This window comes from Eucyclogobius newberryi, unplaced genomic scaffold (assembly GCF_026437365.1).
Source record: "Eucyclogobius newberryi isolate DKJ021-1_F unplaced genomic scaffold, fEucNew1.0.hap1 SCAF_8, whole genome shotgun sequence".
Lineage (NCBI taxonomy): Eukaryota > Metazoa > Chordata > Actinopteri > Gobiiformes > Gobiidae > Eucyclogobius > Eucyclogobius newberryi.
The window spans coordinates 23,927,002-23,945,264 of NW_027316500.1; the positions used below are offsets into that span (position 1 = coordinate 23,927,002).

General features: G+C 41.1%; 1 protein-coding gene across 1 annotated transcript in view; it reads right to left on the reverse strand.

Annotated features, from left to right (window-relative positions):
* LOC140351528 (protocadherin-15-like) overlaps window positions 1–18,263 on the reverse strand; it is a 315,578-nt gene that overhangs the window by 133,328 nt on the left and 163,987 nt on the right. Inside the window, exon 19 of the mRNA XM_072437379.1 lies at window positions 12,451–12,579. Coding sequence (XP_072293480.1) covers window positions 12,451–12,579 — 129 coding nt within the window. The remainder of the gene's footprint in view (window positions 1–12,450; window positions 12,580–18,263) is intronic.

The following is an 18,263-nucleotide window of genomic DNA, read 5'->3' on the forward strand; positions in this document are numbered from 1 at the left end:
GTAATTGTTTTCTTTAGGCTTCAACAATAATGGTGAACAACTGGGTCTCACATTGTAATATAATGTTATATAAAGTGTTATATAATAATATCTATAATAATATTTATTTTCGATACTATTCTTTGGTTGTACAGAGCATAGTTGGCAATAAAGGAACTTCAACTTTCTTTTAACTCAAGCAGAAAGCACTTTCCTTATTATATGAGGGCTTATTTTAAGCGTGTTCATGGTGAAATTCTGCATAAAGTTTTTAATTTTGAGCCACAAGCTTTGAGCAAACAAATATTTATACATAAAAATCACTATAAAATCACAAAATTAATATGAATTGCTGCTGTTGACCAAATATAAGCTCAATTCCTTTTTTCCCATATTTTCTTTGTAGCTCAATTCTTAATAAAAAGCAGTGCATTAAACATTTAAACCATTCTCAAAATATCTGTGAAATATTTTGAATGTTTACTCTTAAAGTTACCCATTTTAAAAAAAATGTTTTGTGCTTATGTCTTTTTGAATTCATTAGTTTTAATAATATTACATTTAATATTTCTTCCACCACTTGCATGTCACCATTGACCTCTGTCTGCTTTATCTAGAATGTTCCCCTGTATGGCATTAAACATATATATTTAATGGACAAATACTACATAATCGCTCTTGCCTCACAACACAAAGGTTCTCATGCATTCTCGCATCAGAAGCTGTCGGCGTTTGACATGAAATTAGAAGTAACAGGAACATTCCCTTTCAACTGCGCGTGTAGATTGCCTCACGAGTTGTCATGCTCCAGTCTGTGCAGAGGTGGATTTCTTAATTCGGCTCGAGCAGGTAAGCCCACACACAACCGTAATCCTGTAACACTCTTCGCTGCTCATTCAACGTGCAAGATACAAACAGAAAGGCCCCGCACTAATCTTATTCTAAACGATGACAGCTGAAGCCAAAAATACTGTAAATCTATTGGACGAAGATGCACCTTTAGAATCAGGAAAGACGCAGATGCCATTTAAAAATTGACAGACGTGTTGGTAATACGTCTATAATACGGCAAAAAACATCAAGACCATTTTATCATGTCATCTACAAGGCTCATAAATACTATAACGCTGAGCAGCTTTTCCAATTAGACCCAGGGCCACGTGTTGCTTTGATGGCGCGACTGATGAGAATGCTAATCAGTGCGCTCCGGTCAAAAGCATGCAGGGAATACAAGCCCGTGATAGGAATAGACAGGTGGAGGTTGCACGCCGCGCGACGGATTAGCAATAGAGCAAATAACTCCATAAACAGTGCGGACATCGGTGTCGGTTGTGATGGTTCGAATACTTGATGTGTGAAATGAGATGCGATTTACTTGTGATATGGTTTCAGAGCTATATTCATCCGCTCGTAAATATTTGATCGGAATGACATGCATAATGTAACTTGCCTGTAGCCACTTTTGTAGAACTGTGAGTGTGGGAAAAGTTAGATAAGTTGTTTTAATATCCATCTATGGCTTTCTGTTGGTCAGGTTTATTAAACTATATAGGCTGAATGTTTGTGTGGGTGTAATTTGAAGATTTGAAAACCCACATGATGTTTTGATGGATGAGAAGTTGTCTTTTCAGTTACATGTATTATTCTTTTACTTTTCGCTCACTTTTCACGATAAAGCTTCAAATGGTGATGAGACACAACACATTTGTTGTCAGTTGAATTGACTTCAAGCACAAGTATTAAATGGCAAATTGGTGGACCTAATCCCTTACAAAGAAGTTATTCTGCTCTCTGAATCTGATATATGTATCACAGTGTTTCTCAAGTGGTACAGTATGTGTGAGTACCTCTGGTGGTACTCAAGCTCCTTCTGGTGGAGTCTGCTTTATCCATATATTTGTCCTCCTTTGGGTAAGTTCTTGGTTAGAACTACTTTAGAAATTATGTAGTCCTAATCTAGACCTGATTTAGCTCTAACTTGGACCTGGAATCATCCTTTTATAGACCTGGTTGGGATCTGGTGGTACTCGAAAAGCTCAGATGTGTTTTTAGGTGGTACTTGGCGTAAACGACTGCTATGACATAATGTTTAATGTATCTAGACATAAAAGTGATTTAAATGGATAGGTTATTGTTTTGAGTCATTCAGTTAAAATGTAAACAGGACTTGTGGCAGGAATTATTTTTATGTAGTGATGACCAAAAAGGGTCAGAGAGACAGTTATATAAAGCCTTCCCCTGTTAACCCCCCAAAAATACCAAGAATATAGCTATTTTGAAATATCAAAGAAAACAGCTAAATGTAAAACATAGGAACAGGAACATTGTCCACTCAGTGTGAACTGCTCCTACAAATTAGTCAGATCTGATCAATAATATTTTACCAAATTAGATTTTCAAATGACTCTAACTATGCCCTTCAAATAATACATGCAAAAGTTGAATGATAAGTCATAAATGTCAGTATCCTGCATCTTTTCAATCACTGCTTTTTATTGTTTGAAAAAGACCTTGAGTAATTGGCGCACCCTTCACCAAGAAAGGATACATAGTGCATCTTTAGTAAACCAAGTGAAGACACCAAATACAAACTGGGCCGAGGCAGCAGTAGGCCTATATAAGTAATTAAAACATCACTGGTATTGGTTTGAAGTTCGCACACAAACCTCGTGGAATCTCGACATCACAAGACAAAAGCGTTGCCTGGAGAGAAACGGCTGGAACGCTCCAACACTGGCCGGTTTATCATGAGAGCTGATGAAACACAAAGCAAGCCTTAACGGTCGAACATACCCCGCACTGTTCCGTTGTGCTCGGAATCTTTGGAGGCTTTGAAGGCGTCAATGCCATGTGCCTCATCAGGTGTGACTTTCAAGTAGCTTCCTGTGCTCCTGGGTGTTTAACCTGAGCTGCACTCAGGCTATCAACTATTAAGAACTTCTTCTTCGCAACTTGTGCTACACCTAGAGCTATGGCTAGTGCTTAGACTGACAAAACCTTCTTTGCTAAATACTGTGGCGAGAACATTCTAGTTATTAGTTACATTATGCAGAAATATAACAATCCTCCGTGTTACTAATTCATGCATAATATGGTTGTAATTGAAGGTCGACTCACTCAATTTCACAAAATGTACTTCCTCCCACAGAGTCCTTCAAAAGTTCAGGAGAGGGAAAAAAAAGCTATACCTCAACAAACATCTGATAAACAAGAGGCTCCCGACTGTGTAAATAGATGGTTGCAAAATGCTGGACTGCTTCTCACTATGTTCAAGGTCTTCTGGCAAGAGCTCGTATATGTTGAGCGCTTAAAGGAAAATGTCAATACACTTTGGACAAATGTGTTGATGTGTTTGCTATTGAAACACAATTTTAATGTCCGATTCTGTATAAAACGCCGTGCAAGGTTAAGTGAAATATATACTAAAAATATTGCTTCATCACTTTAGGACATATTACTGCACAATTTAACATTTTAAATTACAATCATTATAGAAGAAACATCGCAATTTTAAAATAGTTTTAACATATTTAGCAATAAATACTACACTATGACCAAACAACTATCTACTTTATTTGCTTTCTTTCACAAGTATAGCTTGCTGCTCGGGTCCTGACTAGAACCAGGAAGTACCATCACATTAGTCCTGTTCTGAGGTCTCTGCAGTGGCCCCTGTGGCTCAGAGAAGAGACTTTAAAGCAGCTCTGCTTGTGTACAAGTCTCTCCATGGCCTAGCACCAAAGTACCGTATTTTCCGGACTAAAAGTCGCACCTTTTTTCATAGTTTTGGCCGGGTCGCGACCTATACTTATATTTATACTTATATACTTATACTTACACTTGTACTCCGGCTTATATGTGATATTATTTTTATAGTTGCTGTCGTAATCACATGCAATGGTATTTATGTATTTATTTATTTGTCTATGGGAGTTTTTATTTATTTATAGGAGATCTTCTACTGAAAGTGTTTTTCAGACTTCCTATAAGTGATCTGTTCTTCTGTATCTACCTCTGTATCTACCTGCGTTGCACCAATGAAATTTCCCCATGTGGGACAATAAAGGATTATCTTATCTTATCATCTTATCTTATTTGTTATTTTCACACTTGCAACCTTATTTCATAATCCAGTGCAACTTATATATGTTTTTTTCTTCTCTATAATGCATTTTTGTGCGACTTATAGTCCGGAAAATACGGTTAATCTCGGACATGTTAGTGCCATATGAACCATCTCGGACTTTGAGGACCTCAGGTCCTGCTGGTGCCAGAGTCAGGACTAAACATGGACCGGCCTCCTGCTGGTGCCAGAGTCAGCACTAAACATGGACCGGCCTCCTGCTGGTGCCAGAGTCAGGACTAAACATGGACCGGCCTCCTGCTGGTGCCAGAGTCAGGACTAAACATGGACCGGCCTCCTGCTGGTGCCAGAGTCAGGACTAAACATGGACCGGCCTCCTGCTGGAGCCAGAGTCAGGACTAAACATGGACCGGCCTCCTGCTGGTGCCAGAGTCAGGACTAAACATGGACCGGCCTCCTGCTGGTGCCAAAGTCAGGACTAAACATGAACCGGCCTCCTGCTGGTGCCAGAGTCAGGACTAAACATGGACCGGCCTCCTGCTGGTGCCCAGAGTCAGGACTAAACATGGACCGTCCTCCTGCTGGTGCCCAGAGTCAGGACTAAACATGGACCGGCCTCCTGCTGGTGCCAGAGTCAGGACTAAACATGGACCGGCCTCCTGCTGGTGCCAGTCAGGACTAAACATGGACCGGCCTCCTGCTTGTGCCAGAGTCAGGACTAAACATGGACCGGCCTCCTGCTGGTGCCAGAGTCAGGACTAAACATGGACCGGCCTCCTGCTGGTGCCAGAGTCAGGACTAAACATGGACCGGCCTCCTGCTGGTGCCAGAGTCAGGACTAAACATGGACCGGCCTCCTGCTTGTGCCAGAGTCAGGACTAAACATGGACCGGCCTCCTGCTGGTGCCAGAGTCAGGACTAAACATGGACCGGCCTCCTGCTGGAGCCAGAGTCAGGACTAAACATGGACCGGCCTCCTGCTGGTGCCAGAGTCAGGACTAAACATGGACCGGCCTCCTGCTGGTGCCAAAGTCAGGACTAAACATGGACCGGCGTCCTGCTGGTGCCAGAGTCAGGACTAAACATGGACCGGCCTCCTGCTGGTGCCCAGAGTCAGGACTAAACATGGACCGTCCTCCTGCTGGTGCCAGAGTCAGGACTAAACATGGACCAGCCTCCTGCTGGTGCCCAGAGTCAGGACTAAACATGGACCGTCCTCCTGCTGGTGCCCAGAGTCAGGACTAAACATGGACCGGCCTCCTGCTGGTGCCAGAGTCAGGACTAAACATGGACCGGCCTCCTGCTGGTGCCAGTCAGGACTAAACATGGACCGGCCTCCTGCTTGTGCCAGAGTCAGGACTAAACATGGACCGGCCTCCTGCTGGTGCCAGAGTCAGGGCTAAACATGGACCGGCCTCCTGCTGGTGCCAGAGTCAGGACTAAACATGGACCGGCCTCCTGCTGGTGCCAGAGTCAGGACTAAACATGGACCGGCCTCCTGCTGGTGCCAGAGTCAGGACTAAACATGGACCGGCCTCCTGCTTGTGCCAGAGTCAGGACTAAACATGGACCGGCCTCCTGCTGGTGCCAGAGTCAGGACTAAACATGGACCGGCCTCCTGCTGGTGCCAGAGTCAGGACTAAACATGGACCGGCCTCCTGCTGGTGCCAGAGTCAGGACTAAACATGGACCGGCCTCCTGCTGGTGCCAGAGTCAGGACTAAACATGGACCGGCCTCTTGCTGGTGCCAGAGTCAGGACTAAACATGGACCGGCCTCCTGCTGGTGCCAGAGTCAGGACTAAACATGGACCGGCCTCCTGCTGGTGCCAGAGTCAGGACTAGCTAAAATGCAGCTAAAATCTGGAAGAGTCTTCCTGAAGATGTGGAAGATGTGACTCTGGCAATGTTCAAATCTAAGCTAAAACCAGTTTTGTTTAGCTGTGCATATGACTGAAATGATTTTCTTATCTTTTATGTCTTGAAATGTTTTGTTATTTCTGTCATGTCTTTATGATTTTACTTAAATATTTGACGGATAGCCTGAAAATAACATCTTTAAATTTCTTCACTTTAAATTAAAAGGTCTTTCTTTAGATACATTCTTTACGATTCTAAAACTACTATTTAGACACAATTTCTATTTAACATGTAAAAAATTCCGCTCAATACAATAGCCCATTGTGCCGGTGTCGGAGCACAATGACATAGCAGGTGCCTGGGGAGTGGAACGAGCCTGGCACAAATCAAAATGTTTTGGTTGAGTTTTGTCTGGGACAATTAGTTAAGAGAGAGCTAAAACTCGGGAGCGGGCAGACAAGACTGGGTCCGTCGTTAAAGATACAAAAGCGCCACACATAAGGTGAAGTCATCGGCGAGCGAGTCATGGTAAAAGATACATACGCTCAGCACAGACGTGTGCAGAGGCAGATAGCGCACTGACGTCTAGGGATGGTCAAACATGGGAACAAATCAATCCAAAAGCGATGTGCCCATCCCGGAGACGCTTGTCACACTGGCAATGTCAAATAAATATGGGAAAGAGTGTCTGGAGTGTCTGCCAGTGTGGGCCAATAGATTTGATTTCACTAATCACTAAGCACGGACACAATTTATGATTCAGCAACATTGTTAAATCGAATGCATAGAAATGAAGGTTTTTGTGTCTTTGTGATTTTAATGCATTTTTATTCCTATTGTGTGAAGCACTTTGAACTGCTTTGTGTACAAATTGTGCTCTACAAATAAACTTGCCTTGCCTTTATGAAATCAAACTTTCTGAATGAAAAGGTAATTATATTGCCACATAAACAGCCAGATAATAAAGTACTTTACATAGAGATTGATTTTTTGGAGAAAAGATTGAACTGAAAATACTTGTTGCAGCCTATGATTCTCACAATTATTATTCATAGAAGAGTGGCAAGAAGAAGCCATTGCTAAAAAAAACTGCCATAAGAAGTCCGGTTTGCAGAATTGAACTTTTTGGCCGTAAAGTTGTGTGTAGTACAAAACTAACACGGCCCATAACTCTGAACACACCATCACCACTGTCAAACATGGAGGTCCAGCGTCATGTGTGGGGCTGCTGTTCTTCAGCAGGGACAGGGAAGCTGCTCAGAGCTGATGGGAAGATGGATAGAGCCAAATACAGGGCAATCTTGGAAGAAAACATGTTGGAAAAGACTTGAGGCTGGGGCGGAGCTTCACCTTACGCAGGACAACGAGCCTAAACATAAAGCCGGAGCTACAATAGAATGGTTTAAACCAGACCTACGTCCAAGATCTGAAAACTGCTGTTCACGAACGCTCTCCATCAAATCTGACAGACAAAAAAATGAAAAAATAACTAAATAAATAGTCAGTTGTAATTACAGCAAAACAAGGTTACATAAAGTTTTGATTCAGAGCGGCTGAATCCTTTTTTTTAATCTTTTAAATGCCAATACAAGTTACAGTGTTTAACTTGGAGCTTGTGACGTGTGGAAAAAATGTGAAAAAGTCCCAGGGGTAAGGACAGTATAGAACACAATAAATAACACACATGTACACATTCACCACCAGATGTATCTGCTATGATCTATACCGCTCCCTGTAATCCTAAAGTGCAAAAACAACAGTGTTGTCATGAAAAGTAACACGCTGAAAGCACATTGTTCTTTCTGATTTATGTCCCCGACCTCCAACATGGCATTTATGGATGGTTCTTATTTTGTAAAACTTCATGACACAGTGAAATAAAGGCTCTTGATCAGCTACAACAGGCTAAGCTGGATTCTGTGATGTGCAGTGAGGGCAGGATTGTGTTGAGCTAAGTACTTTGATTTTTTTCCCCCCTTCTCTCTCCCGCTCTCAGTCTCTGCTCAGGTTGGTTTGAGGCCAGCCCACAAACCCTTGGAAGGTAGGACAGAAGGCCAGACAGATGATGTGGTGGGACAAGCTCCAGAACGCTGCTGGCTGTAATTTCAAACAGACTTTTAGAGGAAGCTTTTGGTAGTTCTACTTTATTTGAGTGGATGTAAAGATGTTTGCTTACAGGCTTTTGAGATAAAGCCCCAATAAAACGTTGGAAAAATGCATTACAAATTTAATTCAGAAATAACTCATGAGAGGACTAATTTTCCATGAAATCTCTGGGCTGTTTTGAGACAAAATTGCTTGGATTGATCTCAACAAAATATGACAAAAAGGCAACAGGCTGCTGATTATACAAAACACCAGATATAGCATTTTGCATGTACTGTATAAAGTAGGACACATGGCAGCATCCATACAAATATTTTACTGATATTACCCTCAGTATTTTACCCATCATCCACTGTAAATTAGTAACATATAACTGTGCAGCTGACTTGACAGGAACAGTCAGTAGTCCCTAGTCTATACCAGGGCTAGTCTACACATTTTTAAGGGCAGATTTTATGAAGGGCTTCTATGTGAAATATATATAAAAAAGGCTTTACCAACAGTGCTCTGCAAAATCCAGAACTGAAGAAGAATTGAACTAACCCAGAATTATACCAGTTTCAAATCAGGATCAAACCAGGACTAAACCTTTAGACAAGAGAAAAAAATCAGGGGTGGGACGAGACACAATTAAATTTACAATAATCAATTAAATTCACAATTGAACTTTTTCAGGTATTTTTCATCATTAGGGTTGAAACAATTAATTGAGTAAATTGAGTAATTTGATTACAAAAAAGCTTTGATTATTATTGTATTGCCTTGATGAGTCGATTATTTTACATACTTAATTAAAACCGCATAAATCGGTGGCGCACGGCACTTTTGTTTCAACTTGTGTCACGTGGACCTGCAGCGACTAAAGCACAACAGAGGCAAGAGCGATGTGGTTTTGTTGTGTGAAAGAGCACAGAGGACCAAGAGTGTGAAAACAGACCGTGATGGTGGGGTGAAGGCACAGAGGCTAAAGTGAACGGCACACGGAGCTAATGCTGCAGAATGACTGCAGAGTTACAGCTTAAAACACCAGGCATCACTGGCCTCACTAACTAAGTTTTACCAACAAGTTTCTAATTCTATCATGTATTTGTTCTATGTTCATTAACATCAATTCATAGCTACTGTAATGGTTTACAAACAGTCTGGTGACAAGTGAATTAGTCCTTCATTTATATTCAAACTGATCAATTTGGACTGGTGAATTGTTTCTGTTTTGGGGACGTAAGTGAAATTACAAAAGAAATGTGTTATTATAAGCAGAAACTCCTTATTTGTTTATGGCTACAAACTATAACGTTGATTTAAAAAAAAATGTAATATGGTTTTAAAAATGATTTACGGAATGTACAAAAATATTCACCGATTACTCAAAGAAAATAATCAATAGATTACTCGATTACTGAAATAATTGATAGCTGCAGCCCTAAATCATATAGGCTTTTAGCAACAATAGACTGACTTGTAGACGGTTTAGACCAATTCTGAGTTTTTCTTACAAAGTGATTACGATAACATACTCATCATCCAATACATCTACCATAATTCATTTTTTATTGGGCTGTTTAAATGATTAGACTAAAAGTTCTCCTCTGTTCTACAATAAATGCCTCTTCTAAGTGAATGGGAGGAGAGCCAATCAGACATAACGTGAAAATGCAAAGTCAACAGTATGGAAATCACGCCTGGAACATTCTTGCTGTACTAATTACACCAAATTGAATCCATTCAGAACTGTTCAAAAGAATAATATAGCAAGGCTAATTAGGCATTTTTAAGGTTAACAAAGCAATATTGTTATGCATCACACTCTTTACCAACTAATATTTAACTAGCAGTTGAACACACTGAATTACCCATTGTGTCTGAGAGAATAATGAAGATGTAGTACACCGCAGTACATAAGATGCGGAGCGGTAATTTGATTTGGAGCGCGCCTCGGCTTGGCTGTAAACTCAATAGTACTAACAAGGGAAAGAAAAGAGATAATTAAAGTAGCAGTGAAAATGATCTTGTAGTAAAAATAAATAGTCCCAGCACCGCTCTGTACAAATTATTGGAAGCTGCAGTAACAACTCGCGTGTCCTGTTTGCCACAGTAAACAGATTAACAAACCCTCCAGCTCAGCTGCCGTTAGAACTCATTTCCACATCCAAGTGTAATGAGTTTGCATTATTCTTTAATGACAAAGTTCAGGGCATTAAAAATGCTATAAATCCTACAATGCAAAAAATTACCCTAAAACCACCTAGACACTAACTCACTTTGCACCAGTAACTGACAAAACTGTCCATGAGATCATCACCAGTCTGAGTTCATCTACATGCTGCCTCGATGTGTTACCCACCAGATTTCTAAAGTCTGTGCTGAACAGTTTGTTAGCACCATTCACTCACATAGTCAACATGTCGCTTCAATCTGGAACATTCCCAATGTCTTTGAAAACTGCGGTCATAAAGCCTCTCCTAAAGAAGAGCAGTCTTGATGCCGCAGTACTGAGTCATTACCGGCCCATCTCTAATCTGCCATTTTGGGGCAAAGTCCTTGAAAAGGTTGTTTACCAACAGCTCACAGATTTACTCTTAATAAACAACTCATTTGATGTTTTTCAGTCAGGTTTTAGACCTCATCACAGCACTGAGACTGCTGTTGTCAAGGTGACGAATGACATCCGCCTGAACACTGACACGGGCAAAGCCTCAGTCTTGATTCTGTTAGATCTGAGTTCTGCTTTTGACACTGTCGATCATGGGATCCTCTTACAGAGACTTGAGGACTGGGTGGGCATCACTGGCACTGCCCTAAACTGGTTAAGGTCCTATCTGGAAGACAGGAAGTACTTTGTTGAAATTGGTAGCTGTGTCTCAGACCACATGACCCTGACCTGTGGAGTGCCCCAAGGGTCAGTCCTGGGTCCCCTTCTGTTCAACCTATACATGCTGCCGTTGGGTCAGTTGATACGCAGTGAAAATGTGTCCTATCACAATTATGCAGACGACACTCAGATCTATGTTTCACTGTCGGCAGGTGATTATGGACCAGTAGATTCACTCTGTCACTGCATCCAACAGATCAGTGTGTGGATGCAAAACAACTTTCTCCAGCTGAACTCAGACAAGACTGAAATAATCGTTTTTGGCCCACAGAAACAAAGAGAAGTCTGGGGGTCTAATAGTCAAATTAGAAATAATAATGGACTCAGACTTGAACTTTAATTGCCACGTCAAATCAATAACATCAGCAGCTTTTTACCATCTAAAAAACATTGCCAAAATCAAAAATATAGTGTCAAAACCAGATTTAGAGAGACTTATCCATGCGTTTGTCTCCAGTAGATTAGACTACTGTAACGGCCTGCTCACTGGCCTCTCCAAACGAGCTGTAAAACAGCTGCAGTACATCCAGAACGCTGCTGCTCGGGTCCTGACTAGAACCAGGAAGTATGATCACATTAGTCCTGTTCTCAGGTCTCTGCACTGGCTCCTGTGGCTCAGAGAATAGACTTTAAAGCAGCTCTGCTTGTGTACAAGTCTCTCCATGGCCTAGCACCAAAGTACATCTTGGATATGTTAGTGCCATATGAACCATCTCGGACTCTGAGGACCTCAGGGACCGGCCTCCTGCTGGTGCCCAGAGTCAGGACAAAACATGGGGAATCTGCGTTTCAGTTTTATGCAGCTAAAATCTGGAACAGTCTTCCTGAAGATGTGAGACAGACTTCTACTCTGACAATGTTCAAATCTAAGCTAAAAACAGTTTTGTTTAGCTGCGCATATGACTGAAAGGATTTTTTCTTTGTACTCTTCTCTGTTGTTTGTGATTTTATTAGTTTAGACAATCAGTTGGATTGATAATTTTTAATTACGCTTATTTTATTGTATTTCTGTTTCTGTAATTTCTTTGTGATTTTAATGCATTTTTCCTGCTGTGAAGTACTTTGAATTGCTTTGTGTATGAAATGTGCTCTACAAATAAACTTGCCTTGCCTTGCCTTGCCTTACATTTACTGTCATTTTTCCAACCAAAAAACAGGATTCAGTAAATGTACCGGTAATGTAAGTTTTATAACGACGAAGCTGACGAAAATGGTGTCTATACCCAAGCTACCCAAACCCAAGCTTTTACGGGTTGTCACGGATAGTTACAGAGGCTGCCCCTTATGTCATTTGTGACTAATCCACTGACAAGCATCAGCCAATTAATGTACACCAGTAATGAGAAGAAGTCATGCCGCAAAGTGAAGCTTAGTACAGCTGGTCAAGAGGGAAACTGGCCGATAAATGTCCAAAACAGATCAGTCCGACTTGTGAAGACAGTTTGTAGAAAGTCACGTAGCTGCGATTAAAAGTGTTCGAGGGAAAGATATTGTATGTGCTTTGTACAAAACATCATTTAAAATACCAACATTGTGATGATGAATTCTTACCGTGACTTGTCCCACAAAAACATCGGCCTCCTCCTCCCGGACGCTGAAGATTGAGGGTGTGGTTGGATCAAACACGGGGTCGTTGTCGTTGACGTCGGTGACCACAATGTCCACGGTGGTAGTGGAGGTCTGTGAGGGAACAAAGAGTAGATATTGTTATGTAAAGGCCACACTATATATGACACTAGTACAAGTACTGTAGTGTTATGGATGAAGCTTTTCCTGGTGCCAGAGACGTCATACATCTCCAGGTGGGGGTCGTCTGCAGTTTGCGATACTATAAAGGGGTTATTTTGTACAGGGAGTCCAAATGTCTAGTGACTGAAAAGTAGTGGACTCAAAGTTTCCCACGATGCATCTTCTTGAACAATAGTAGAGAGCGATAGTCACTAGGCGGCTCAGTATAGCGTACCGTATTTTCCGCACTATAAGGCGCACTTAAAAGCCTTTAATTTTCTCAAAAAACACCAGTGTGCTTTATAATCCAGTGCGCCTTATATATGGATGAATTCTGGTTGTCTGTACTGACCTCGAAGCAATTTTGTGCAATACACATTTTGTTTTGCATAATGCGCCGAAAATAGACCTTTCATTGACAGTGCGCCTTATATTCCAGTGCGCCTTATAGTGTGGAAAATACGGTACAACGTTTTGCAAGTCAAACAGTGACAGGGCTTTAACTAGACACACCTTGACTGAATATGAACAGATGAAACTCTGCTGTAAAGGACGTATTATTTTGATGTTTTAATGTTCATAGGTTGAGCTCTGAGATCAGTTTTGAAGTCCATAAATCATTGCCAGATTCATTTCTACTGCTGAGGGCAAATTTACCCCCTTTTGCAAAATACTTGGCCACCTGAAGTAATGTATGTTTGCTGTAGCAACATTTATCTTTTATAACTACTACAAATCCATGTCATATTGCATTGTAAACTACTTATATGCTTTCATTGGCTAAGTAACTTCACTTTACATTATATTGTAAATGGTGACTTTTCTTCCTTCAAGGCACGCGGAAATTTTTACATAAAGGAACCGCTCACGCAGATTACGCAGACACTGTCTGCAAGGCAAGTTCAGCATCTTGACGAGGGTTCAAAGGACGAGCTCTTTACATGTACTTACAATAGATGTAGTTTGGTACAAAATCTGCATGATTCTATAGCTGCAAACCTTCATGGCTGTTTGTATAATGTGTGATTTTTCAAAACATTGTGAGACTATGCTCCTACATGTGTTTCAAGGTTTAACCAATACTTATATTATAAATGCGCACAACCTTGCACCACATAGCACAATATGTACTGCGCATTGAACAAGGATGAAATATTTGAACCTGAAGAAACGGAGTCCTATTTACACATGATTTTACACTTGCCTTATTGTAACCATATAACAGCCCGTGTATGTTTGTGTCTCAAATCAGAAACGATTGACCGTAGCTCCACAAAATAATCAAGGCTTTCAGAAAAGGGGGAATCATTTGGCATATACCGAATAATTCATGACTTGCCCTAATAGCCTTGTGTTAAAAAACAAGCAAACTTTTAATGGCCCAAGTTCGACGTTAATGTCCGCACCTAAATGTGAGCGCACCCATAAACCTCGCAGAACGACATACAAACGGTTTCAGAATTAAACAATGCGCTCCGCTGTTACGGCTTTGGACCATAACGGAGGCATCATATTCGGAACAACTCATTGGGCTAAGCAAATCCCCAGCTGGCCCATTAGACCCGCTCAGTCATTGGGAGGGGGGCTACAGTTAACCTTCACCAATGACATATCGCGCAGCACCCTAACAGAAAGGGCTGAATATGCACAGTGTAGTAGGACAATCTCCCCTGTGCAAAGATATGCTGTTGTATGCAAATAATGCTCTGTAGTTTCTCCTTTGGGGACAAGGAAGCGGTAGGTGGAGCCAGGTCCTTGAAAACAAAACCAAAAAAAAAATAAAAAATCTACAAACGCAGTCATTTTGATGTTGGCAGATGCGAGTTACCACGTAGGAAACGTCGACCTATTTTGTGTCACCTTGATTTAGCCGTCCTCCAGGAATGCCCCTTACTCCGCTCTGTTTGTTGTTGCATCTTTGATATATGCAGTGTTGTTTTTCATTGTATTATTACATGAAATATAGGCTTGATCAGTGGCTGTAACAATGATACGTTGGATTTATATGGCGCTTTTTAGACACTTAAATGTGCTTTACATTGCATTTTTCATTGATGTCATGATTTGTTTAAGCTGGTTTGGTTAGGTTTCATTTTTTCACAGATTGACTAGTAAATTAAGTCATGTTTCTTCTTTTTTTTTTAAACGTTATATGGTGCACTATGTCACTTTTGTAAGGGAAGGAACACAATCTGCAGCTGATATAGGGTGATTTCCAGGAGTGACATGTGGTACTGATAAATGTTCTAGCTGTAAAAATAAAACCTACACTACACAGACAAATGTTAACAAATAAAACCTGTCAATATCTAACTTCCCCCTTCATTCTCTAATCTTTACTGATGTAAGCAATGTTGAAGTGCTGAAATAAAACTAAAATGTCTGTTGTGGTCATTATATTCTGCATTTATTTCACTTCTCTGTGCCTCCGCATTACATTTTTATGTATGTTATATAAAGTGTTGTGTTGATAATGTGATAATTATGCACTGGAAATAAAACATTCCAGGTCTTGGCAGGAGCGTCGATAAACATGCAACTGATTCTAACATGGGCTAGCTTTGTTTTTCCAATTTTGTCGGCTCAACTGGAAATGTAGTGGGGTATCCCTTTAAATCTGCAAACAACCTGTCAAAACATGGCTTAACTGAGAAGTGGCTGCCAATCTGAGCCTTTCTGACCATCACCGATTATTTATTCACACAAAACATTCCAACAAAGACGAGGTAGAGTGAAGCACAACAGAAACTACTCGTCAGGCTCTCTATTCTGCAAGAAAGCATCAGAAACCCAATTACCCTCTTGGCGTGGGTGTTCTTATCAAAGCTCCAATTCTGCCTCCGTGTCCATGCAGCCAGATTAATGAGCTGCTATTATTAATTTAACATAAAAGAAGAACTCTGTGATGTCTTCAAGGCTGTCCTTACTGTACCGGGGTCACCAATGATTATTTTTAAGTGACAAGCTTTCACCAGGAGGCATACTGAGAAGAAGAGCAGTTCATCCTAATCCCCCAGCCATGTCAACACTAATACATTCTTATTGAGACACAGTGTGGCCGAGAGAGACCAAACTCTTCCACATGTACTTTGTTTTAAGACTTGGGAGTAGTAGCAATAAAGTTGCGTACTGTAGTAAAGTTTTGCCTGGTACATTATGGAGTGGATTTGTACGGTCTGAAAAGGTCTCCACTGTCTTAACGCTGTAGGAAATTTCCATCATAAGGACTTCATTATATCATGTTCACTCGGTACATAACACTTCATGTGCCGTAACTTCACATCCTGTTCTTTATTCAGTTTATCTTCACACGTGCGCTTATACTCAGAACTTATCGCTTTCTTTACAAATGGATCTCCGCATCGCCAGCTTTGGAGCAGATAATCTAAACAATTAAAAGCGTGATACTGGATCAGAGTTTGGAGAAGACGAGCGGGACATTGAGACAGAGACGAACACACATGAGAGTGGGCAGAGTTAGTCTTTTGTTTCCCCCAGAAGTATTAAGAGTGAAACGTCTTTATTTCTTCATGCAGGGAGCGCTGCATATAATCTGTGTATCATGAAAAGGGAAAATGTATTTGGAGCTTTGTTGCTGCTTTTGTTTGTTTGAAGATGAAAACAAGACAATCGTCATCGTTGCTTTGCCCTTTTTACAATGTGGAGGGCCTATTATAATCCTAAAGACTTTATTTCATTGCGGTTTCACATGTTGAAGAACAAAACAAAACTGGAGGGAAAGTTGCTTTACAAAAATGTGATTTTCTCTACTTCTTGCCTCAAAATGCTTGATTCTGATGAAAATTACGGGTTTTCAAATACCTATGAAAAGGAACTGCTCAAAGTACAATATATAGTTATTTTGCAATGAAAGTAGAGCCTTATTTTGGTGTACAACGTGGATAAAACTGCAGAACAAAGTTTTATGTGGGGCTGTGAAGATTGTTGAAATATAGCAAAAACTCTGGCAGAGTTGTACAAACAGGGCTGGCAGGGAAAAAGTTAAGTGAACCGGTCCATCTGAGCGAGCCAAAGGGGCCCTGAGAGGTGGAGCCTCCAAAGCAGTCTGGCTCACTTCAGGCTCCCGGAACGCTTTTGAGTGATAAGAGATAATCGGACAAGAGCGGACGCAGTCTCAGGTGGAAACGATGCAGCAAAAAGCAGATATAAAAATGACAATTTCTCACCAAATGCTGACAGGATCCTGTGTTAAACCGGCGTATTTCCAGTGAAGATAACTTTATTTGTTCAACCGACACACTTGGCGACACAAAGCTAGCACACGTTAGCATCTGCCGTTTCCTGGCATGCGTAATTATCTATCTTGCCAGTACATAATGTATCTAGCATTATCCAAATTTAATGCATTACATAAAAAGCAGTGTGGAGACGCAGGTAGGTGAAATAAAAGCAGTAAAAGCTGACTTTTAAAGCTTTAGCGTTAGCCTTGTCTCCACAAACTTGGAATTACTCACATCTTTTTGTGAATTGTTGAACTCAACCTCAACAGTATAATACAAATATGATTTATTTTGTAAGAAATCATTTGTTATGTTTGGATGATGTCAGCTCTTCACGTAGCAGACCCCTGCGAACCAGGCCCTGTGCACGGACAAGCACTTCACCATGAAAAGAACCTTTCTAAAGGGCCCCACAACAAACCAGTCTGGGGGCCAGGGCCAGTCGAAACGTGGCTTATGTCATTTTTCTGGTGGGGGCCTTCTAGTTTGTATTGAGATCTTGTGCAGTAAGGCAATAAACTTAACATAATTTATTCAATTGCATTACAACCTTTCAAAATGCATGCATGGACCTTACTCTTGCATCTGCAGCAGTCAATGTGTGACAATCAGGTATGGTGACTTCAAATACTCATGGACCTCTTCAGATACTAGTCAGGATCACAAGCAGAACATTAGTGTCACGGCCTCAACCTGCCTAAAACTCTATTGCACCTATGGAAATGGGAAAGGATTCAAATGACATTTATGTTGTGAATAATATTTGGAACAGAGTCAAAACAGACAGAAAAAATGACAAATCATATTTAATCATCATTAAAGGTTGAATGGACGATTTTTTTGGCCCAAATCTGAGTCTCATTTCCTCGTGGCGTGGACTGCTGATTAGTCCTGCCACGTATCAATCATAAAACGCACCTACCGCTCACCTGCAGCCGTGTGTGGCTCGTCCCCCGAGTGCAGCACGGTTCCGCGTGTCTAAGCGCATTGATCTATCATAATATAGTTCCCTCAGTGTACGGGACAAAATTAGGACGGAGATAGACAGTTTGAGCTGACTCAGAAGAAGACAAAAGTCTACGGGAGACGAGAGATGCGATGTGATCCGTTGCGCTAATAAACAACAACAACAAACAAACGCACGTGTGTTGTATCAGTCCACACGGGGGAGTGCGCATGTGCACTTCCACCTGAGTTCTCAAGTCTCCGAAAAATCGTCCATACCGCCTTTAAGTCTACTAAAAACCAACCCATATCAAATAGTCAAGATGTTAATGTTCTAAACACTGTTTTAAATATATCAACATTTAAATCTTCAAATAATTCACATGAATGTGCGAAGTCCATCCATCCATCCATTTTCTACCGCTTGTTCCCTTTCGGGGTCGCGGGTGA